This window comes from Musca domestica, unplaced genomic scaffold (genome assembly GCF_030504385.1).
Source record: "Musca domestica strain aabys unplaced genomic scaffold, Musca_domestica.polishedcontigs.V.1.1 4, whole genome shotgun sequence".
In the NCBI taxonomy this organism is placed as follows: Eukaryota; Metazoa; Arthropoda; class Insecta; order Diptera; family Muscidae; genus Musca; species Musca domestica.
The window spans coordinates 27,719,320-27,741,728 of NW_026712328.1; the positions used below are offsets into that span (position 1 = coordinate 27,719,320).

The 22,409-nt window shown below is 36.2% G+C and overlaps 1 protein-coding gene across 2 annotated transcripts; it reads right to left on the bottom strand.

The window, feature by feature from the left end:
* Positions 1 to 6,870: 6,870 nt before the first annotated feature.
* On the bottom strand, positions 6,871 to 19,544 carry LOC101889944 (oxysterol-binding protein 1). Of its 2 annotated transcripts, XM_059126866.1 has the most exons (3): positions 19,003 to 19,544; positions 16,764 to 18,892; positions 6,871 to 7,891 (listed from the first exon to the last, which is right to left on the bottom strand). In XM_059126866.1, the coding sequence occupies exons 2-3, from the start codon at positions 18,567 to 18,569 to the stop codon at positions 7,142 to 7,144; spliced, it is 2,556 nt and encodes an 851-aa protein (XP_058982849.1). In that variant the 5' UTR covers positions 18,570 to 18,892; positions 19,003 to 19,544; the 3' UTR covers positions 6,871 to 7,141. The 2 variants fall into 2 exon arrangements, with proteins under 2 accessions (XP_058982849.1, XP_058982848.1); XM_059126865.1 differs by having other exon boundaries at positions 16,764 to 19,544.
* Positions 19,545 to 22,409: the final 2,865 nt, after the last annotated feature.

The following is a 22,409-nucleotide window of genomic DNA, read 5'->3' on the forward strand; positions in this document are numbered from 1 at the left end:
ATTGACTATATTGGAGGTTTCATAATACGGAGAGAGCTCCTTCCCATTCACTTGACGTCTGCTACTTCTTTGCAGATACTTTGATATGTCCTGAGTGCTTGCAGAGCCTTGGCTCAAATTCTTGTATTCGATATTGGAAAATTCGAAACGAATTTGGGTTTGCTCATTTTAATTCGATAAATATGAAAATTTGTGATAGAAACAACTGGGGTTCAACTCTAACATTTGATATTTAGTCATTATACCCTACAACACTATGTGTTGGGGGTATTATAAGTTTGATTGGGCCAAAAATTATGTAACACCACGAAATATTGATTTCCCACATAGGAAAGTATATATGGATCTTCCTATCTCGCCGAGCTGAGTCGATCTAGCTATGTATGTCCGTCCGTCCGTCTGTCCATGTTAATTTGTAATCACTCTACAGGTCGCAATTATGAACCGATCTTCACGAAATTTGATATGTAGGTGGGGTTAGGGTCAGAATAGAACCCTATTTCTTTTGAAGATGATCGCATAATATTTAGGGGTTGAAATGGACCAAAAACTGAAAAATCCTGATTTTGCAGTTGCTCTACAGGTCACAATTATAGACCAATCGAAGCGAAAGTTAGCATGGAGCTAGAGCTTTGGGCTGGGCAGAAACCTTCCAATTTTGATGGTCATCGGGTAATATTTAGTGGTTGAAATAGACCATAGCATTTGTGATAAATAAAAGTCAAATTTTCCATTAAACCGCGAATATTTTTAATGCCGGCGAAATCACAAATAGAAGAACAGGTCAATTCTGACGTTACGTAGATGCCGATAGTAAAAATATCGGATATATATAGCGAAATATATACAATGTATATATACAAAGGAAGGGGATGCTAGCTATAATGCTTATATCTCCAGAATGGCTGGAGCGATTTTGACAAATTTTGTAAATTTAGAATGCCCTTTTGGCATAAAAGTATAAAATCTAAAAAAATCGCATGAAAAATTTCCAATAACGATGTTAATACAAATTTTGTTGTATTTTGTGACATTTTTTTATTTTTTCATATTTTTTATCGCATGTGTTTTTTTTTAATTTGACTTATAATACTGAAGTGTATATTTTGTAATATTTTTGCACTTTACAACACGGGTTGAAGTTATTATATACAGATTGCAATTATCGTCCGATTAGGCCCAGAAGGACTAGGTCTATCGATTTCAAAGATGTCTGCAATGTATTTAGAGGTTGAATGGACCAACAATTAAAAATATTTTTGATTTTGCAGCCGTTATAAAGGTCACAAATAGAAACCAAAAGACACGAAATCTCGCATGAAGTTAGAGTTAGAACAGAGGATAGAATGGACCACTACTTTTGTGTGAAAAAAAAAATACCAACATTACTTACAGGCGATATTCGAAATACACAAAAGGCGAACTTCTGTCTTTTTTATGCTGATTTCGTCGACGAATATAGCCAAATATCGTAGACAAGAAAATCATATATTAATCTAGATTTGGAGATACAGAGGGGCCTCTCGCTTTTGGAGATGATCGCAAAATATTTAGGGGTTCAAATGAACCAAAAACAGAAAAATGTTCTTGATCACACAATTGAAGCCAATCGACACGCCTGAGAAGAGAGTTAAGGACATGAAAAAAGTCTAACATTTTGGATGACCATTGGATTATATTCAGCTGTAAATGGACGACAACAACTAAAAGCTAATTTCAAAAACGAAATCTCCCAAAATGGATTTGGACATAAGGGGTCTTCTATCATATTGTGGTGTTGTAGGGTATCACATAGTCGGCCCCGCACGATTATAGCCTTTGCTTACTTGTTTTTAATCAAATCAAGGTAACATTTACATTTTAAATTCATTTCGGTTAAATTTTTCCATATCGAAAGAAAGAAACAAAAAAACGACTATTTATTAATTAAGGAGAAGCATTTTAAGAAAATAAAAATTGGTACCAAAATCTGCGCCGGACCGATGGAAATGGGACTGATATATAGCATATTGGAAGAAATTTTAACGGATATTGTTTACTATTGTACTACTACTATAATAAATAAACACTATTAATTGCAATTGCCATTCCATGGTATTTTCGAACTAGGTATAGTCTTTCTAATTGCAAATCCAAAACGGAATGACGGAAGATATATAGCATATTGGGAGAAATTTTAACGGATATTGTTTAATATTGTACTACTACTATAATAAATAAACACTGTTAATTGCAATTGCCATTCCATGGTATTTTCGAACTAGGTATAGTCTTTCTAATTGCAAATCCAAAACGGAATGACGGAAGCTGGACTGACTCTGGTCTAAAGACTCTCAATTTGTTATCAAGTACTCATTTTCTGAACTGCACTGATGCGGTAAATGACCAACTGGTAGATCAGTTTAGTCAACATCGTGGGGCGATGGACGTGAGTCTGACTGAGAGGATTGTAAGCACTCCCAAGATTTTGTGGGCTATAAACTCATTCAAGACTTTCAAGTCACCGAGACCGGATGTCATTATTCCCGCCATGTTACAGAATGCATCGACGGTAAGAATATTCCATTCCTGGAAGTGATATTTCATTTATTTACCTTACAAAGAAATATAAATAAGTCCACAGGGCCCATAACTTATATTATCTATCTACAATACCCTAACATAATACAAATTCAATGATTAATTCAAACTTATCAAATAACAAATTAAACCTAATAATTTATCTTAATAATTCACGAGAAGCTCGAACCCTACACCTCGATTCACCATCACCAACTAAACAATAATTTGGTAGAGCAGTGAAAAAGTGTAGCAGAAACGAGCTAAAAATAAGAAAGAACTATTTTATTACTCACAAAACAGAGTATAAATAGTAACTCACTCATTTAAAGCTTGTCTGTGTCTCTCTCGCATTCCATCACAAGTTACAGTTACTTATATCCCCTATTGAAAACTCTGGAGAGACTAATAGATATTGAGATTAGATCCTTACTATCCTTAACTACGCTGAGACAGTGCAACACGACGTTGTGGGTTATGTAGAGAAGAACTGAATAACTCGTGCTTCACTTTGGCAGCCTTTCTCGACATCGAGGTGACCTTCAACAATGTCACACTTCTCTTACAAAACTTAGTATACCACCACTCCTAGTTGAATGGATTGATGTTATGTCCAGCAGCAGAATCATCAACTTAAGCATCGGGGAGTGTTTTGTTAGGAAAACGGTCACTGGGGGCAATCCGCAAGGAGGGATTGTGTAACTACTACTTTGGCTTTTGGTGATAAATGACATTTTAATCGAGCTGGAACACGGCGGAACAGAGGTCGTGGCTTACGCTGACGATGTGGTTTTGTTGATTGTTGGGAAATTCCCGCAAACTGTTTCAGACCTTATGCAGGGAGTTCTAGTTAAATTTTTCAGATAAGCACGCTGTAACGGACTTGGCGTGAACCCATCTAAAACTGAGCTCGTACTTTTTACAAGGAGGCGGAAAATCATATAATCAAATGATTATATGAGTCAGTCGTCCGACCAATCCTAACCTATGGAGGAAAACTATTTTCAGCAAAAGCATTGATAAAGTCCAAAGAGTTGCATCGCTACTAATTACGGGCGCGTTTAGGAGCGCACCCCAATCCTCATTGGACACTCTACTCAACTAAAAACCCTCAAGTCTATTTGTAGAGAAACAAGCTGCTAGGTGTACCCTGCGACTCAATGAACTAGGACAATGGAAAGGACGAAGAGAAACCTGAGAGGTTTGAGGGTCTGCCACTGACCAACTCTTATCGGAGTGCGACAGAGGTAAGCAAATTCTGCCCGACTTGTCCTCCCTCTCCGAAACCGAGCCAGCGGTCATTCTTCAGTTAGATTAAAATGACTAAGAACGACACGCTGATTGCACCGTGGATACAAATCTACTATCTTCTCTATACCTACCATCAAATGCCCGCTTCTTCACCATTCGTTTCCTTCCCTTTCATTATTTTATTCTTCCCATCTTCTCTTAATTAGGATGAACACAATGGACCAATAGGTCACCGAGTGGAGTGGTTGCTTACACAACCACGCATCCTTTAACCTCACCTAACCTTTTAATTGCAAACGTTTCAACTTGGAAGACGCTGCCATCGTTGCTTAGCTTGAGTAGGTTTTCCGCGTTTAGAGAATGGTCCAGACGTTTCCAACAAAGCATTCAAGGGTAACTCTCGATTAAATGACACTTGATTTGATAGTTTTGAGGGTCGCTTGTCTGTGCACATATATAGTCTTGTCTGCTACTCCAGATTTCTTTTACCGTTTCGGCTGGCTTCGTGATTGCAAGAATTTTCGTCTAAAAATCCCTGCAATTGTCATTAAGTTTATATGAGTGTTTTATGATTGGGTTGGGAAAGAATACGCCAGCACCGGAGCCTTCATCCATCTTGGAACCGTCTGTGTATATGGCTTGACCGAGGCTCGTCACCAGCCCAGGCATCAGGTATAGTAACATCAATGTAATTGAAGTCGAAAAAGCTGGGTATGTAATCAATAATCCTGTTATCTTCACCTTATATCCAGTGTAGTACTTGTGGTCTTAGCCCCCAGCTCATCCCTATAGCGTTCCTGCATGAACATAGGGTAATGAGGCCCTTTTTTATAAGTTCCTCGATGTTCTTGTTCAAGTTTAAATGCTGGTCCAGAACCGTACCGAGGTATTTGGCACACGAGGAGAGAATCAGAGTAACTCCACCCAATACTCGAAAATTAACCTTTTTTAAAAAGTGTTCTGAGTTGCAGGTTTTGCCCTCAGACCATTGCCAGGCCCAACCAGCCATCTGTACTAGTGCACTTTGCATTAGATCAGAAATAGTTAGATGAAATCGACCACTTTATCAAAATCGCAACGTCATCGTCATATGCGATTGCCTTTATTCGGAGCCGGTCGAAACTCACATGTATTTCGTTAATCATAAGAAGCCAAAGCAGGTGTGAGAGAACTCCTCCCTGCGGTGTCCCTCTGCTGACTGTTTTCCTAATGGAGCTCTTATCCAAGCCCCAATTAATTACCCGCATTTTACCATGCTATTAATCCATTCAATCAGGATTGAGAAAATACCAGTGGCATAGAGAGCATTATAAATCGATTCCAGCTTCATATTCTCTTCATTATGCGAGTTCACTTTTAACGATCTTCATATCTTAATGAATCGCAGAATGCGACTCTATATAATTATCTTTAGTATATTGATTGGGTTATCTCTGATCGAACTGTGTATGCAGGACTCTTTATACAGCGAGAACCATCGGAGTAGAATTCTCAAGAATATAAAAAAAGCTTGAAGAGGTCATAAATAGTCTTTATGGCCTGTCGGAACTTGTGACGCATATGACATACTTTTCCGACCTATCATACGTCGAAAAAGTCCTAAACCTTGGTAAATAATAAGAGTTTTTGACAGCGAGTGAATATTTGTCAAGCTGATTATAATTTTTAATGCTCGCGTGTCTATCATCTGAGAAATCGTTCCATACATTTCCTAAATAGCCTTCTGTATGGTTGCAGGAAGTAAAGCTGGTACGATAAGCAATGTGGTTATTTTTTTTTATAAAAATAACAATGCCCTTAAGAACAGGCGATCAATTCTTATTTTATGAAAATCTGAAAAGAGCAAATTTTCAATAATACGATCCAAATGTTTATCAACCAACCTGGGATGTGAGATAGTACAATAATTTAGAACTTTATGAGGCTATATATTTTTCTATGTTTGAGACAGGTTATGACGTTTACAACTCTCCGACGACAGGCGAAAACTTTAAATACTGTCAAACGGACCATATCTGATAAAGACAAAAGGAATACATTGTTTTATCGCTACAGGTGTTGTACAATCAAGTCTGAAATCGATTAAGAAATAAAGGTGGTGGCAATGAACGATTTGAGATTTGTTCAATGTTGATAATTTTCCACAAAGTTTGCAAATAAATATGTATAAATATAATTATACAAATAATCCGCTTAGTGTTTATAACTAATAAAAAACACATACGTATTTAACAATTCATATTCAACACATGGCCAGATAATTAGGAATTTATTTAATATATTTCGTTTTTCTTTGTTTGCGGCAGACTCTAGTAGTATAATTTTGACAAATAATGTTCACTAAATTAGCTCAGATGTATTAGAGGTATTGTGCTGCTCCTCTCCCTCTTTATATTACACATATTGTGTAGTGACACATCATTCATGACAAATGTTTTTTTTTTCGCTTTGTTTTAGAAATGAAACCATTTGCAATGAATTTTAGAAAAAAAGTGTAAGCCAGTTTTGAGTTTAATCACTTAAAATACATGTTTTCAGTATGGAGGCAATGAATGCGTAGGAGATTCTAAAATCCTGTTCCTCGTTTCTGTTTTGGAAATGTTGTCATGTTGTTTCTTTATTATTATTATCATTGATTAACAAATGAATATTGGTGTTTTACACAAACCTAGTACGGCTGATTTATTGTTGCTATTGTAGTTGTTACACTTAAAAACTGTTGGTTTTCGTTTTTTTTTTGTTTTCGTTTGTTTTTATTTAACATATATATTTTTAATTTTAAATTATTTTTTAATATTTTTGTTTATTACATTTATAATTACTGCTTTCTGCTAAAGGCGTGTAGCAATCAATATAAAATAGCAGGGAAGGAAGGAAAAGGAGTTCGTTTTGTCTGTTTAATATAAAGAGTTGTCAAAGTTGTTGTTCTTGTATTTTTGCTTTTCTTGTTGAGGTGCTTTCATACATCCATTTTTATATTAATTACGATATATATGTATGTTGCATGTATGTGTATATGCATATAGCAAACGAGGATAAAAAATAATAGATAACAATGTGTTTGGTTTCTTTTTCTTCTTTTTTTGTGAAGCATACATTTTGTTGTTCTTCTTTTTAAAGGTTTAGTATTACTTTGGAAAGAAAATGTCTATGCTCTTGTTTGCGATATTCCGTTAAGGCCTAATTTAACTACATTTTTTTTTTGTTTTCAATAATTATAACTTTTGAAATGGGTTTTTGTGTATTTATGTATTTTAAAAATTATATTATGATTTAGTGTTTTTTGTGGTAACAATTTATTTATTTAATTATTTTATGTTGCAGTTATTGTTTAAAAAATATCCTGACATCTGGACCAATCCTGCCGTTTCTTGTGTTCCCAATATTTGCCGGTATGCAAATGAACAATATTATCTGTACCCTCTTCACGCTCCTGAGTGAACCATGCTGGCTGGTAGGGCGGGAAGGGTTCACCTTTAGCAGCAGAAGCTTCGGCCTCAGCTTCACGTTGTTTCCTTTTGGCTCTTTGCTTTTCTTCCAGACGCAACTTCTCTCGATTGCTGTCTTCCCAGAGACCGTCTTCCATAAGGCGTTGGTCAGGCCTCAAACGTGAGTCTGTCGGTGCCACGCCTTCTTCCATTTCATTAAGTTGGGCCGCTAATGTAGTGAAGTTATAGTATTTCTCGCTATCCGGTGGCGGCATATTTCTCTGCCATGCCGTCTTGTATATTCCTGTCTGATAGACAGGGCTGTCTGGTGGGCCAGATGTTGAGAGGGCTGGCGCAATTTCGATTTTGCTGTCCCAAGTACCACGTATTACCCACTTGACTTCATTGTTGCGATCCATTACCACACCTTTGACGCGTCTTTGACTGTCACGTGAGAAATACGAATACGGTACATACTTTAACATACATTTAAGGCCTGATGCAGCATTTAGGCCTGTAATTTCCATTTCTCCATGTTGATCGACCCAAAGTTTACCTACTATAATATTATTAACAGTTGTTGTAACCTTTCGCCAGGTATATTTATGATCTGTTTTTGGGAAATGACAGTATGCGCTGCCCAATGGTATAATCTGAAAAGATATGCCAAAAAATTAGAATATTAGTGCATTTGTTTCTTTTGTACACTGACTATTTTGCATCAATCTTTAACTAAATAACATGTTTCCTAATGGATTGGATTATCATACTTGACTCTTTAAGAGTATATTGTGAATGATATGCTACCTTCTTGGGATCATTAAATGGCTCGTGAGCTGAACATATCGCAATATTCCATTCGGCAAATATTGAAAAATAAGCTCGGGGTAAGCCATTTCTAAAAAGTACAAGAACTTACACGGCAACCGAAAGAAAATAGACTCAAAAGAGCTAAAGAGTTGCTTCCCAAAACTGCCAAATTTGGTTTCATCCGGTGAGAGAACATTCGTTGTCTAGCAGTTTGTAAACAAACAAAATGATCGTGTTTACTTGCCAGCTGAAAATGTGCACCTTCGGTTTTCCACCATAACACAAGCGCCGACCGTGGTGATGGAGTGGGCCGCCATAAAAGCCGATGGTCGCTCTCCGCTCGTATTAATCGATCGTGGCATCAGAATAAATGCCGAATATTATTGCGAAAATATTCTGGAGGGTGTATTAAAGCATTGGACATGCAAACATTTTGGCCGCAGACCTTGAACATTCCAACAGGACTCAGCACCATCGCATTCAGGATACCAATCCGTTGGACTATTGTGAGTGGGGTATTTTGGAAAGCAAGGTTGGCACTAAAAAATACCAAAATGTCGCTTTGCCGGGAATGGGCAAAAATACCAAAGAGCAATATTCGGGCAGCGTGTGATGGTTTCATTTGAAGGCTATAATTCGTGAAAAGATGACTTATTCGAACAAATCTAAACTTATTCTAAAATTTGACGTTATTCCCGACATTTTATTATTTCATTCAATAAAATTTAAAAAAAAATGTAAAAATTATGGCGTTTGGCTTTGTTGCAGTTTTTTTTTATCTCACCCTTCATATAGAAGCTTTATCCAAATCAACCGATATCGATAAAACTTGGCAGAGGTATTTCTGAGCGGTATCTGATATCTGGTACCAAATATCATTATTGTAAAGTGCATATTGCAAATGTGAGGGATTTAAATACTAAATCTGATGAAACATATATATGGGAGCTATAACTATATCTAAACCGATTTCCACCAAATTTAAAATACTTGCTTCTGGGCTGAATTTGTTCGGATGTGCCGAAATCAGACGAAAATATGTATGAGAGCTTTATCTAAATCTGAACAGATATTCATTAAAATTGCAAGACATACTTGGACTGAACCTAGCCGTGTGTGACAAAATTACTTTGATTCGAACTGATATTACGCATTTGGTGCACAATACTTAGAAATCGGACGACACTATTTATGGGAGTTATATCCAAATCTGATCCTATTATCACTAATGTCAATAGGGTTCGTCCTTGGGCCAAACAAATGATTTGTGGAAAATTTTATCTCAATTAGACAATAAATGCGCCCTGTACTTGGTTTACAAAAATACATGGACAAACATGTAAAAATAGACTCAGAATGTGATTCTATGAAGATCATCAAAAGGAACTATGGGTCTATTTCGTTTCCTTCGGCATATTACAAACAAATGCACAAAATCATCGTACCTTGTACTGCGGTGTGGCGTAGGGTATAAAGAGAAAAACCACATGTTTAATTCAAACAGTAGTGTTTTTCAAGTGAAGAAGCTCATTAATCGAACTCTGTTAGACCTCCCATGAAGACTAGTTTAAAAGGAGTTCTAATTATTTTTAGTTAGTGATTTCAATTTGTTGAACATCTTATATCTTATCTTTAAAAAATAGCAGCAATACATTGAACTGAAAATGTGATGACATCATCACTGTTCTTTATTAACTGCAAATGATTTATAGAGAAAAATCCATCCATTCTTTATTTCTGTCTCTTATAGGGACTCGAAATGAACATATTATATAAGAAAACGATTTTTCAGCCCTCTTTATAAAGGTGTATGTATGTATATACATATAGTAGTCATTCCTTGCCGCGTCACAACTGTGATATGCGCGCAATTAAATTAAAGCATAACATGGTCTTGACACCCAAGTAACATTTGTTACCAACCCCCTAATTCATCAGTTATTCAAATTAATAGTTATTCATTTATATATGCGACAATCAAAGTTCTTTCTTTACAATTTAGTAATTATTTTGACCTGAACCTAACAAAAATTTAAACATACACCGCTGAATTGTACAACGCCGCTATGTATACAGAATTGAATTCAAAACTGTACAGAAATCTGTTGTCACACATTGCGTGTCGCTAATGGTCCAAATGAACGTTGACCAGAGAAGCATTATTTTAGGGATTTCGATGGAGACACATTTCGAATATTAACGAAATTATTCATTATATTAGGGATGGCCATAGCCAACTGGTACACATGATATTGAAGTTAAAAGCGGAGCAAAAATACAGTTTATATACGAGAAAAACGAAACAAATGTTAAGTGCATTTACATCAAAAATAGGCAGTGTCGTCAAAATTAACATTTTTTCTGGTTAAAATATATGAAAGAGTGTATTACTGAAAATAATTCACAAATATTGCATCTTCTATACGCCATTTTAGAAATTTAAGTTTTTCTTTTTGTTTCTTTTTTTTTTTTTTTGGTTTAGCAACCTTTTCATTTAGACAGTTGATGCGACAACACTACCTATTTGATATTCCAACCACTCGCTATATGCCTGCTGGTCGAATACCCGAAATAAGACCGAATTTCCAAGTCGAAGTCTATCTGAAGTGTTGCAACATTGGAATGGATATTAGTAGGCTGTGGATAAAGGGTAAAAAGATGTAAAAAGCCCATTGAGCGAAAAGGAAATTCGATCTATGGTCAGCTATGCGCCACAGTGTGGTATGCGAATATAATTGCTACGCAGCGGAAGAACATCTAGATCTGCCAGAATGCTCCCATGAGAACTGCCTGGATGCCTCTAAATAACACCAGAGGAGGCGAAGATCCTCCCCGTACATCAGAAAAATCATATGCTTTCGTTGTTTGGGTGTTATCGTGGGAGTCATCATATGGTTGATAAAATTCTCCCCTACAAGAGAGAGTCTCTAGATCAAGAAGTCTATCATCAGGCAGGTGTGACAAACAAGAGTAGTTTTGGGGGCAATATTTCCAGGTCTTTCCAAATTTCGTATTTTGCAATATTTGTAGTATCATGACAGCTGTTAAAATTATTCCAGTGACAGCTCATTATATTGTTTAGCATTTTGGTGAGAATTTTCCAGAAAAAAAGTTATTCGTGATGGAATTCAAGCGTGATAGTGTGATTTCTTTAGAGCACTCCAGCATTAAAATGTGAATAAGTATTTTGTGTCTCGTACCATCGCTCGTTATCGTGATACTGATAGCATAGCCCGACGTCAAGGAAGGTGACGGAAGAAAACAGCAACATCAGCAAAAATTATTTCAAAAGTAAAGAAGCGACTTGATCGAAACCCACGTTGCCGTGGCCGGAAAATGGCTCGAGAGTTGAACATATCGCAATATTCGGCAAATATTGAAAATGAGCTCGGGGTAAAGCCATTGAAATTTAAAAAAAAGTTGCACCACAACATAAAGAAAATAGACTCAAAAGAGTTATAGAGTTGCTTCACTTGGCCGAAAGTAGTGAAGTGCCGAATGTGGTTTTCTCCGATGAGAAAACATTCGTTGTACAGCAGTTTGTAAACAAACAAAATGATCGTGTTTACTTGCCAAAGAGGTCAGCTAAAAAAGTGCACCTTCGGTTGGCCACCTAAACTCAAGCGCCGGCCATGGTGACGGTGTGAGTCGCCATAACAGCCGATGGTCTATCTCCGCTAGTATTAATCGATCGTGGCATCAGAATAAAGGCCGAATAGTATCGCGAAAATATTCTGGACGGTGTGTGTATAAAAGCCTTGGGAACGCAAACATTTTGACCGCAAACCTTGTACATTCCAACAGGACTTAGCAACATCGCACTCAGCACGTGCCACCCACATTTGCAGCGCACAATGGCAACCGAAATCTCCTGATTCCAAACCGTTGGACTATTGTGTCGGGAGTATTTTGGAAAGCTAGGTTGGCACTAAAAAAATACCAAAGTGTCGATCACCTCAAGCAAGCGCTTCGTCGGGAATGGGCCATAATACCGCAGAGCAATATTCGGGCAGCGTGTGACGGATTCATTGGCCGTTTAAAGGCCACAATTCGTGCCAAAGGTGACCAATTCGAACAAGTCTAAACTTATTCTCAAATTTGATGCTATTTCCGACAATTTTTGCTTTTATTCAATAAAATTTAAAAAAGAAAATGTAAAAATTATGGCGTTGGACTTTGTTACAGTTTTTTTTTTCACCCTGTAGTATAAAGAAAGTATATGTAAGTCTAATGTTAATGGTATATACAAGGCATACATCTGTTGCAAATCCAACTGAAATATTCTATATTGTTCAGATTTGGGTATAGTTCCCATATATATCTTTATCTGATTTCAAATTAATTTTGCACCAAATAGGCAATACAAGTCCGAATTTAAAAGATACAAATGCTTCGGCATATTTAATCCTTTGAATTTTAAATTATAATTATAATTATAATTATAGCGTGTATGATTGAATTCTCCCATAAAAACTTTTAATTATTAAGTGGAGCTCAACTAAATTAGCAAAGTGGTGTAGGGTATCATAAAATCGGCCTCGCCCGACTTTAGGACTTTCTTTACTGGTTTATATGTATAGTGTACCAAACTTTATTGAAACCCCTCACTATATCCTTTCAAAATGCTGCCATTATCAACCATTATTTCTGTGTATGTTCTGAAACATTCAATCCAAGATTACAAAATAGTTCAGATAAGAAGAAGTGCCCTTCACTTTCTGTACATAAATATATTTACAATATTCATTTTAAATTTCAGATTCTAAACGTCTACATTTTCTATTTATCAAAATTGTTTTTGCTACTCATATCATTTATATTTATGATAGTTTTTTTCTGAATAGTTCATCTTGTCGGTCGCTATATTATGCATAGCTTAATGAGAATGCTTACAGTACTACTGCTGTTAAGCCGTAAGAAACATAAGTTTGTACGGTTGTATTTTTGTACACTCAGTTTGTTGTTGTTGTTCTTCAGTTGTTTTTATAAGTTTTGGCCCCCTATAAATCATTTAACAAATAAAGGGAATACAAATAAAAGAAAATTAATAAAAATGTACTCATTTTTTTTTTTTTTTGCTTTGCTGGGGAAACGATAACTGGGGAATTAGTATATCTCATTAAGAGTTTTTGACTGATATCAAAGAACAATATTCAATTATAACACCAACAACAACACGTATATGTATACAATTTGTGATATTCAAATTCACAGGCGTCTGTACAAATATGTCAATGAGAGAGAAATACGCGTTCACACGAGCAAATATGTTTGTATGTATGTATGCATGACAATGAACGACATAAAGAAGCACCAAGTGTCACAAATAAGCATAGTTACTTCACTGTTTACTTGTTATCAAATCAAATAACCGAAACTGAACTGAACTGAGCCATGCAACAAAGACAGTGAACAATTTTATATATTTCATTTATTTAGATTATTAATATATGTATAGACAAAGAACATATATATGTGTGGATATACGTGTACGGTAAGAATCCAAATGAAGTTCACACATGTTAATAGACGTTTGTGTGGTTTCTTAAGTGGCTGACATTAAAAGCAGGGAAATTAAATATGGCAAAATGTGCACATATTTTTATACAATTTTAGCTATAATTTAAAAATTCTGATTACCAGGTGTTTCAGTATGGAAATGTGGAACTTTATAGCCAATTATCTGTCAAAGGCAGGTACCTCCCTTTACGAATTCCAAATACCAAATTTGAAAAAAATCGGGTAAAAACTGTGACACAAATCATCAAAATATGGTGTGTATACCAAAATTTAGACATATATGTAAAGTTCCCTGTAAGGATGTTGCCTACATTCTAGGAACACATATTCCCATCTTACAGCAAATTCGGTTTGAAATTGTAACTAAAACATTCAAAAAACCTTAATTCTAGCTGTACTGTTATATGGGCCTGTACCAAGGGTCCTGCAGACCTAAAAACATCTGAGTAAAGTTTTTTCAACCTAATTAATTTTTTTTCGGAAGCTAGAGTGATTTTCACCGAGAGACGGACGGATAGACAAACATTCGGATATCAATCGCTAAATTGGCATAGAATTTTATGCTGTTCAAGAATATATATAGTTTGTGGGGTCTAACATTTATATTTCGAGGTGTGACGGAATGGAAAACTTAATATACCCACCATACTATGATGGAGCATTAATAACCCAAATAATGAGGTAAAGAAAACCTTTAAAAATAAATATTTCAATACTCAAACCGATTTCAGTTGCGTTTGTCGTTTAAAGTGGAATAAACTGCAGACGCGACAGAAATCGGCTGAAAAATCAGTTTGTCTTCAAAAATCGTGAAACAGGAGGCGAAGTTGGCTAGAATCATCAAAATAACACATATAGGAGGACACTGTTATATGGGGAGAATAGAAAAAGATGAATCTTTACAGACTATGTTCTGTCACCTGAGGTAGATCCCAATACCAACTATTAATACAGAATTTTGTACGGATCCGTAAGAAATCGCCAAATTACCGAATTTGAATGGGGGCTATACAACGTGGACCGAAAAGGCCCAATTTCAATCTTGACCTGCTTTGATAGTGTGATTAAAACAGACAGACGGACTAATTTACTGTGAAAATTACGCTAATCAAGAATACAGGGTTATATGAAAATACTACAACCAACTTCAGACTGCTGTCATTTCTAAGCCACTCGTCCGACAGCTGTTAAAATTATTCCAGTGACAGCCTATTATATTGTTTGCAAGGGTACAAAAGAATTTTGGTGAGAATTTTCCAGCACTCCAGCATTTAAATGTGAATAAATCTTCTGTGTCTCGTACCATTGCTCGTTACCGTGGTAGCGTAGCCCGACGTCAAGGAAATGGATGGACAAAAACAGCAACATCAGCAGAAATAGTTCGAAAAGTAAAGAAGCTACTTGATCGAATCCCGCGTTGCAGTGGCCGAAAAATGGCTCGTGAGCTGCAAATATCGCAGTATTCCATTCGGCAAATATTGAAAAATGAGCTTGGGGTAAAGCCATTGCAATTTCAAAAAGTGCATAAACTTACACCGCAGCAGAAAGAAAATAGATTAACAAAAAGCTAAAGTTGCTTCGCTTGGCCAAATGTGGTGAACTGCCGAATTTGGTTTTCTCCGATGAGAAAACATTCGTTGTCCAGCAGTTTGTAAACAAACAAAATTATCGTGTTTACTTGCCAAAGAGGTCAGCTGAAAATGTGCATCTTCCCATGGTGATGGTGTGGGCCGCATTAACAGCCGATGGTCGCTCTTCGCTCGTATTAATCGACCGTGGCATCGGAATAAAGGCCGATTATAATCTCGAAAATATTCTGGAAAGCCTTGGCAACCAAACATTTTGGCCGCAGACCTTGGACATTTCATTAGGACTCTAGCACCATCGCACTCAGCACGCACCACCCAAGAATGGTTACCAAATGAGGTTCCTCGCTTCATTTCCAGCGCACAATGTTATCTGTCCCTATATACAGTTGAAGGTTCTAACTTAAAGATTTAGAGGAGATACAAACGGAATGACAAAGTTAATAGGTCCTCCATATGACAGAGGATATAATAACATATTATTGCAAGATGCTTCCTAAAAAGCCAGCCGAGAGATAATAATTAATTTCTTCCATAAATACCAACAAACATCACCATTTGCCATTATCATAATTTTAAATGTAGTATTTCAACATGCGTATGTAGCTACTTTTTGTATTGGTTCAAAGAAAATTAATTTTAGTGTATGCGTTGCGTCAATAATGTTAAAAAAAGAATTTCATAGACAAATTATAATAGAAAAAAGAAACTATCAAGATTACGCCATAAATAAGTACCCACCATGGCGAATGATAAGTATTTATCTAGGCTTTATAGGTATTTGCAAGGAAAATTTATTACGAGTACACGTACACGTAAATTATGACAGTCTACAAAAACTTTTACATACATAAAAAGTTTTTAGTGAAGAAGGTTTGACAAAAAACATCTAAGATGCCTGTTACAAAAAGCGTATTTGTCAATATATAGTTTAAATTATTTTGGTTTTGACAACAACAGGGCTGAGATTGGCACAGTAATGTATGTAAATTATGTATTCGCGATTAATATTTACAAATTATCGCACTATTTAGATTCAATGTCAGTTTGTTTCGACTAATGATTAATAAATATCCCATCAGTTTACCAATTGTATGTTGTTTAAAAAAAAATATATATATATGCTTAGAAAATTATGTATATCAGCATGAAAATATAGGTAATAGACGAAACATTTGATTTAGTGCCTCTAACAAATCATTTTTCTTCTACATTTAAAATCAATCTACTAATTAAGTAGGACAGGAAACCTTCGTATTCCTTAATATGTAAAAAAATATTAATCCCCCTTAATTAATTCTCATTTTTACTAACAACATTTAATGAAATATTCCTCCTTTTCATACCTATACTATAAAACAAAACATTGTACTATATTTTGTTTCTAATTGTATAGTACATGTATAATACACATTGTCGTAGAATGTTGATTTTTATTTTGCTGCATATGCGACAACAATAATGCCAACAGCAACATCAGCCTAAACAATGGGGAAGAAAGGAAATGTGATTCACACGCAGTAGTAAAAATGAAATGTGGATATCAAATAAGACCAAGGCTAGGCGAAATATAAAAAAATATTAATAAGAAATGTAATTGCGATCTTACCTGCAAATATTTTCCACGAAATTTACTTGTCATTGTAAATTCCTGCCAGCATGTCCAAGCACGGCCTTCGCAATGAAGCGCTGCCATTGGAGGATGATGTGACACTTGTTCGGCAATGCAACGCCAGCCCAAATCATCCGTACGGTCGCACTCATACGTTTCGCCCAGCAGTGGATTAAAGGGCTTTCCCGTACGGTTTGCCGTCGTAGCATAGGCTGAGACGGTAAACGCTGCTAGATAGGCTAATTGTTCGCATTCATCTGTACAACGGGCAGCTAAATCCAATATGCTAGCATATTCATAGTCCTCGGTTAGACGTTGTAACATGGACAGTGGTTCATTGAAATTCACAGGCATGGGTATTTTGGACAACTCCTTGCCAATACAGTTCTTCATAATCGACCACAAGTTGAGTGGATAGTGTGGTTTATCAGGAACTCGTGTACGCCTTTGACGAACTACCTTTTTGCAGACTTGCCCATCTTCGGGAACATTCGATTTGCCACCAGGTTTATTGGGATCCTCGCCATTACCGCCCGCACCTGAACTTCCTCCTGAACCACCGCCGGAATTCGACTGATTGTTTGGATTACTGGACGACGAACTATCACTATGGCCACCGGAACTATTGGGTGATGAATTGTTACCTGAAGGGGTTTTGGTATTACGATCCGAGCCGCCTGTTGGTGCTGCTCGATCGGGTGTGTCCATAGATTTCTGATTATCCAACACGCAGACCTGCTGCGGTAATTTCCGAATAGATGAAAGGTCAGCTTCCGAAGAACTGCTACTACAACTGAATTGTTCAGCTTGCATATGTTTATTGCTATGAGGCATTTGCAAAATGAATGTTCCGCTATCCGAACCATTTTGTGGACTGTCTTCGTTGGACTCGTTTTGTGTTAGCGTACTTGTACCTTCCGCATCAAAGAACTCTGTTTCATCGTCTGAAACAAAATTCGATTGTGTCATGGAAGAGTCCATGATTTGGGGAGCAGCCAAGGGTGGGTTTGGTACAACCTTATTATGTTGAACCAAGTGGGCGGCCTGTTCCAATTGAGTGTGCTGCTTTGCCAATTGTTCAACCATCTCTTCAAAACGCTGTCGACTCTCTCGTTCGTGCTGTAAGGCCTTCGACCACTTGTGGCCCTGAGACTCCGCTGAGCGTAAATAATCATTGCATGCGTTTATCATTGCTTTGGACGTTATGCGAAAGAGTGTAGCGCGTTCATTCACGATTTTAATACGACTGGCAATTGTTTCTTCGTCGCTTGCCGCAAGATTTATCGATCGCAAATCATTGAGAGCCCCTTGTAGAGCAACACCATGTTTGTTTATCAAATCGTAACAGGTGCGTAGGCTCTCCAGACGGTCGGTCAGATCGCGCAACACCGTTGTTATTTCTTGGCTGGGCACCACTTGGGAAGTTTTCTCTTCTTCCTCCTCCTCACTTTCCATGGCCCGAATGGCCTTCACCTTGGCCAGTTCCAAAGCGGTAACCCATGATTGACGCTCTACCTCATTGGCAGTTTTGATGTGAAATGTTTGTGTACCGCCATTGGAGACGACAAATGTGCACGAATCAACGGTGTGAATAAGAGCACCGTGCAGTGAAATGGTTCCACGACATGTGTGAGTCATCTCGCCCTGATTACGATAATAGCTTAGAACACCCTTTGATAATACGAACCAGCGTTTTTGGTAGCCTTTCAAGTAATTTGTCCACTTGAGAAGCCAACCTTTCATCTCCGGGTCATTTTCATTTTCGTTGCCGGGTACTTTAGAAACTACGGAAACATCTGTCATTATCACACCACCAGCGCCTCAGTTCTGTTTTTCTTTACACTCTCCTTTCCCGTTGTCCGCTGTCTTCGTCGTCGACTTCTTTCTTTTAGTCGTCGGTATGGTATCGCGTAAACGTCGTAACCGTTGACCGATGTGCAAATAGGTAAATGATGTTGATTTCCTTCGTTCTACACTTCTTTAATTTGTCCCAATTTGTTTGTTATTGGCTCTGTCACTGGACACTCTGGCTACAAGTCCTTAATTGTCTTACGTTTTCACACCAGTACCAGGGAAGAGTCAATTATTAAATTAAACACAATCGCAACAATTTAGCTACAGAAAACCTAACATTTATCGACATATAAACTAGTTAACGCCACGTACGTACTTCAGTCGTCGGGTCCAAAGAGAAGTAGCAACAATAAAACAAAATATAGAAATTCAATCAACCAACCAGTAATTCGCAAAATCTGCTGCTTGTCACTTTTTCGTAGTCATACAAACACACGCACACCACTCACTCGCCAAACGTTTAATTTTTTGTCTTGTTTTTTTCTCAAGTTGACTCTTCTATCTGTTATTTTTCATTATATTTTTAACGGCCAATTAGCTTCGCATACGCTATCGTTGATAACATGGATGCTTTCAATAAAATTTTAACAAAACTAATCGTATGTTTCTATTTTCTTGCTTTTCTTCGACGACAAAAAATTTATGAAAATTTCCCGTGTTGCGTGCCTATAACTTTGACAAGCAGTAAAGTTGTATTGGTGCATTCATCTCTAGATGAGAGTAATCCACTGTGTTCTCTCATTATGAACAATTTGATTGTTTATCTTCTTTAAACTATTACGATTTACTATCGTTACTGGATTGTAATCAAAAAGATTAGGTAATTATGCGTAATTAGTACACCAACATTGTTTTTCTTTTATTTGTGGCCCATAAAAAATGTCTATCACCATATTGAGTGAAATGAGCCGAGAGATGACTTTTCATTTTTCAGACCTGCCAGACCATAAAATTTTTCTTTGTAATCAAAGGGATATATAAGTCGACGAAAAAATTATCGGAAATCGATTATATTATGATATACAAAGGATAATCTGAGGCACATCAAATGTATGTCTGGTTACGTTCCCAAAAAGATTTACTCAGTAATTTCACACAACTGAAAAAATTAGGAGGTTGTTATAATATGCATTTTTGCACAGTTTATTGTTCCAGCAGCTGTATCGATGCGATTACCTGTTTTCATCTGTCAAGCAAATTAACAGTCGACTTTCGATTAGAATAAGCAAGTAGTTAGCTTTTCTGGTAAATGTAAGTTACTAGTTTTGTTCTGTTTCAGAACTGCAAGCATGTGCAACTTTTTACTACTATAACCTTTTTTTCCATTATGATATCGAAAAAATTGCAAAACTAGTAGGCTATTGTTTTGTTGCAAACTGCAAGAATGTAAAGGTTTTTTTTTAATTTTCCTTGCTTTTATTAGGTTGACTTGAAGATATGGAGATTGCGTAACTAGTAGATTCTTGCAGGTTCTGGAACAGACCACCAAAAGAAAAAAATGTATTTAGGAGTTAGCTTTGTTCTGTAATTGTGCCATGCGATATCCCAAATTATTACTAAAAGTTGTTCGATATCCCAAAGTACATTAAATGAGCAAGGGTTTAAAGAAGAAGTGTAAAGCCAAAATCGTACTAAGTCAACCTAATGCCATGTTTACGTTTGAACTTTTTGTAGGGTTAACCTACTTTGAGAGGATTTATTTGAAGTAAAAGTAATGGAAATGACAATTTAAATCCAAATCCAGTGGGTTAACCCTCATATATATGAACGTACTGTAAGACTCCTTTGTTTCTCTATGAAGAAGCCAGTCGATGACTTAACCCAGTCAAAAATCGTTTTATGTATTCTCACCTTAAGGAGTTTATAAGCCCTGTTTATTTATTTTGATGGAAAATTGCAGTGCAAGAAAAATCTCAACAACATACATACAATTAGATTTTTTTTAAGCAAACAGGGGAAAAAGTATCTAACAATTTCGGGGACCACTTACTACTGCTCTGTTCTTTTTACTACGATAACCGATTTCTCCTTTGTGATATCGCAAAAAAAAATATTAAAACAATTCCGTCGAAAAGGTGATAAAAATCATCAAAATACAAAACACCTAGAGGTAGCGTTAAATGGGAGATATAGGAAATCGTGGACCGACATGCCTCATTTTCAATAACAATCATCCTAGATGCAATGCAAATTATCATTTCAAATTTCAAAGCTCCAATATTGGTTGCATCTTGATTTAAACAGATAGGCAGATAGACATATATCGTTAAATTGATTTAAAATTGTATGCTGATCCCAAATATACATCTTCTCACTTCTGACAAATATTTGGATATGTTTCAACCGAAATCATAGTCTAATGAATATATAGACAACGAAAAGTTAGTTTTGTCTTTTTATCCACGCTTTTGCATAGTCAACACGCACCATAGACAAATGAAGATATAGACAACGAAAATTTAGTTTGGTCTTTTTTTCCAGGTGGCTCTCATCATGTTTTGCATAGTCAACATACTCATTTACGCGTTCAAGCCACTCGACTTCGAAAACATATAACCATATTTTTTGATGTCATCACGTAATTTTCACATTTATTTTATTATGGAACAATTTCCAACCGACAAATATCCTACAGTTTTTGTTATTTTTAACGTTTTAGAATTGAGTGACTTCAATATTCCCACTCAAACCCCTGAAACGATATAGACGACATTTGCTGCTTCGATTTTTTTCGAAGATAAACGGTGAGAGCATTTCGTTGTCTATATTTTCTTTTGTCTATGCACGCACTCGACATCAAAAACCAATTTCATCGTTTTTCAAGCATTTCAGCATAGACATATGAAGATATAGACAACGAAATGCTCTCACCGTTTATCTTCGAAAAAATCGAATCAGCAGATGTATAGATATATCATTTCAGGGGTTTGAGTGAGAATATTGAAGTCACTCAATTTTAAAACATTAAAAATAACAAAAACTGTAGGATATTTGTCAGAAATGTGAATAGCACGTGATGACATCGAAAAATGTCAGTGAAATTCTTGAAAAACGATAAAATGTGTTTTTGAATTCGAGTGGGTTGAATGCATAAATCAAACGCAAAACTAATTTTTGTTGTCTATATCTTCATTTGTCTATGATTTCAGTGGATTTTTCGATGCCATCATGTAATGTACAGCGTAAGTCTGTTAAAAACAGCCAATTTCGGATGTGGTGTCCGTTGGAATTGCAATTTTCGAATTTTGAAAAAAAGGAAAGTTGTGCTGAATTGTGCTAGGTTTGTGCTCAATTGTGCCGAATTTTTTTTTTCGAAATTGGAAAAAATTTCTGAGATATTCGAAAAAAGATTTTTTTTCGAAAAAAATCTTAGAAAATTCTTATTTCCGAATTTCGAAAAAATTAAAGTTGTGCTGAGTCGTACTCGGTTTGTGCCGTTAAAATTTTTTCGATATCTCTTACGAATTTAAAAAAAAAACGATAATTTCGAAAGTATATCAAGTTAAAGTTGTGCTGGGTCGTGCTTGATTTGTGCTAACTTGTGCCGTTTATTTTTTCTCAATATTTTCAACCGTTTTCAAGATATGGCAATTTCGAAAAAACCAGTATTTTTCAGAAAAATTGCTGTAATTTTTGTAAAAATTCAAATATCGAGATGCGGTAAATTGTGCTGAGTTGTGCTCACTTAGCATTTTTGAAATCTGCAATTTTTGAAATCTGCAAGTTGTGCTGAATTGTGCTCACCTAGCACAATTTTTCGTCCATACATTTGAAATTTGTATCTCTACT